This window comes from Ursus maritimus, unplaced genomic scaffold, assembly GCF_017311325.1.
Source record: "Ursus maritimus isolate PB19 unplaced genomic scaffold, ASM1731132v1 scaffold_17, whole genome shotgun sequence".
NCBI lineage: Eukaryota > Metazoa > Chordata > Mammalia > Carnivora > Ursidae > Ursus > Ursus maritimus.
The window spans coordinates 58,795,202-58,797,799 of record NW_024424119.1 but is presented as its reverse complement, the minus strand read 5'-3'; the positions used below and the strand labels follow the sequence as shown (position 1 = coordinate 58,797,799).

At 60.3% G+C, this 2,598-nt stretch overlaps 1 protein-coding gene across 1 annotated transcript in view; it reads left to right on the top strand.

Moving 5' to 3' along the window:
* Positions 1-2,598, top strand: part of UBAC1 (UBA domain containing 1) — a 20,015-nt gene that overhangs the window by 14,502 nt on the left and 2,915 nt on the right. Inside the window, 1 exon segment of the mRNA XM_040632181.1 lies at positions 89-227. Within this exon segment, the coding sequence (XP_040488115.1) occupies positions 89-227 (139 nt within the window).

Genomic DNA, 2,598 nt, shown 5'->3' with positions numbered 1-2,598 from the left:
CCCCCCCCCCCCCCGGCAGCAGCCTGGGGTCAGCTGGTGCTGGTAGGGGGTCAGGAGGGACTCACGGGTGTGGCTCTTGCATTTGCAGTGCGAGTGGCTGCTGGGAGACCGGAAGCCGTCCCCTGAGGAGCTAGACAAGGGCATCGACCCCGACAGCCCTCTCTTCCAGGCCATCCTGGATAACCCGGTGGTGCAGCTGGGCCTGACCAACCCGAAAACGTTACTAGGTACGTGGGCTTCCCCAGGGGCGGGCCCTGCCGCACCCCACAGATGTCACCGAGGGATGGCGAGGTGTCCGCCCCTGTCCGTGACTCCTGCCTGAGTCAGGCTCTGCTCGTGCTGTGGTGGCCTCCTGCGTGATGGCTCCGGACGTGCTCTGGAACCGGTTAGAGTGGCTGGTCCAGGTCCGGGCGAGCGTGGGCGGCACCCAGCAGGCCAGGACCGTGTGCGCAGGTGTTTGCCTTTGCTCTTCCTGTTGTGAGGGACTTCTTTGGCCCCCGTTTAGTCTGTGAAACACAACATATGTACAGGAGTGTGTGTGATTTTTGTAACTTTAAGAATAACAGTAAGACTAATAACCGCACATCTAGCAGTGTGGCTAAGACGATATTAAAGGGGCGCCTGGGGGGCTCCGTCGGTGAAGCGTCTGCCTTCAGCTCAGGTCAGGATCCCACGGTCCTGGGATCGAGCCCCACATCAGGCTCCCTGCTCAGCCGGGAGTCTGCTTCTCCCTCTGCCCCTGCCTGCCGCTCCGCCTGCCTGTGTGCTGTCAGCTAAGTGAATAAAATCTTTAAAAGAAAAAACAAAGATGGTATTAAAACAGCCTGGCGTGTTCCAGGTCCTGTGGGTCCTCTGGGCACCTCCCCTGCTGCATCGCTGTCCCTCCAGCCCTGGGAGCGAGCCTTCATCGTCGCCCGGGCTCCTGGGGGGTGGTGCCGCCTGTGTCTGTCACCAGAGCCCCTGTCCTTGGTGGCAGGGTGGGTGCTGGGCGGGCTTCTGCGTCCCAGCATGACTGTGCCACAGAGTGTGACTGTGCCACGGGGCGTGTCCCTGCTCTGCCGTCTGGCGGGACTCGCGCTTTCCCTCGTGTGCTGCGCTGCTTTGGGCGCTCTGCTGTCCCTGGGCCTGGGTGGGGCCACAGGGGTGCGCCGGGCCCGCAGCCGTGTGCACAGCCCCCGTGGCTCCCAGGACACCTGGTGAGGGCAGCTGGCGCCCAGGCAGGCACAGGTGTCTGTGAGCTTGGCCCTTTCCCGCAGCTGTGAGGCCCAGCCCCTTCCAGAAGCTTCAGCCATGCTAGGACCTCAGCTCTGAAAGGCCCGTCTTTTGGCCTCGTTTTCTTTGGATCATTTTTCTTAGTCACAAAGTTCGTCACATGTGCCGGACACTGATCCTTTATCAGTTTATTTGTATCTCGAATATCGTTTTCCCATTTCTGGCGTTTTTGTGACCCACTGTGATGTATTTTAACGTAGTTGAAAGTGTGTGTGTTTCATCTGAGCAAGCCCTCTGAGCTCGAGGCGAGGAAGACGTTCTCCTTTGTTTCTAGGAGTTTTGTCAGTTCTGCTTTCCTCATCTAAGCCCGCAGCCTCCCCAAGCGTGTGCCGTGTGGGCAGGGAGCCTGGCTCCTGGTCCCAGGTTCGGGCTTCGGTGGCGTGTGTGTGCGTGTATTTTCCTGCTCTGTGCGGGGCGCCCGGGCCCCTCGCTCGGAACCCTGGCTCCCCTGCTGCCTGTGGGCCCAACGGGAGGAAGGAACGGGCCGCCTTGGGTCGCCTTCTTTTAACGCTTGTCCCCAGGGAGTGCCCTCGGCTGCCGGCTTCATTTTGTCTCTTCTCCAAGACACTTGGTTAGACCCGGGGAGTCCATCATGACAGACGTGGAGTTTTACTGAATGTCTTTCCCCATCTTCTGGGACGGCCCTGTGGTGTCGCGTTTGCTCACATTTCTGGAACCGGGCAGAGCAGGGGCCGCCCGGCTGGCGGCTGGCGGGGCTGCGGCCTGTAGCTCTCGTGCCCAGGCGCTCCGCCTGCCCCTGGGGGTGTCGTGTGGCCACGAGGCCCCCACGCCTCAAGGGGCTCTGGCTCGCGCGCACACCTTTTTATCCAGAGTGAGGTAACCGTTTTCACTTGAGATAAAGTGCTCGCCGTGGTTCATCTGGGACGAGCAGGAGAGCTGCAGAAGCCGGCGGAGGGCTTCTTTGGTCCCATCCCACGGTGGGTTTCCTTCGGAAGTGTCTGCAGGCCTGTGTGCCGTCCCGGTGTGCTCCGTGTGCGTAGCCTGTGGTGTATGTTCTCCTGGCCTTGCCGTTTTATTATTATTTTTTTAAAGATTTAGCCATTTTAGAGAGAGAGACACATGGAGTGTGCGTGCAGGAGGCGGGGTAGTGGGGGAGAGAAACCTGAGTGGACTCCCTGCTGAGCACGGAGCTCTACACGGGGCTTGATCTCATGACCCTGAGATCGCGACCTGAGCTGAAACCAAGAGTCTGACGCTTAAGCTGGGGGTGCCCGTAGGCACCCTGGCTGCTGTGTGAGACAGGAGTTTAGCGGGTGCAGGCCTTTGATTCAGTACAGAGGCCTCAGGCTGCTCCCTGTTCGTAGT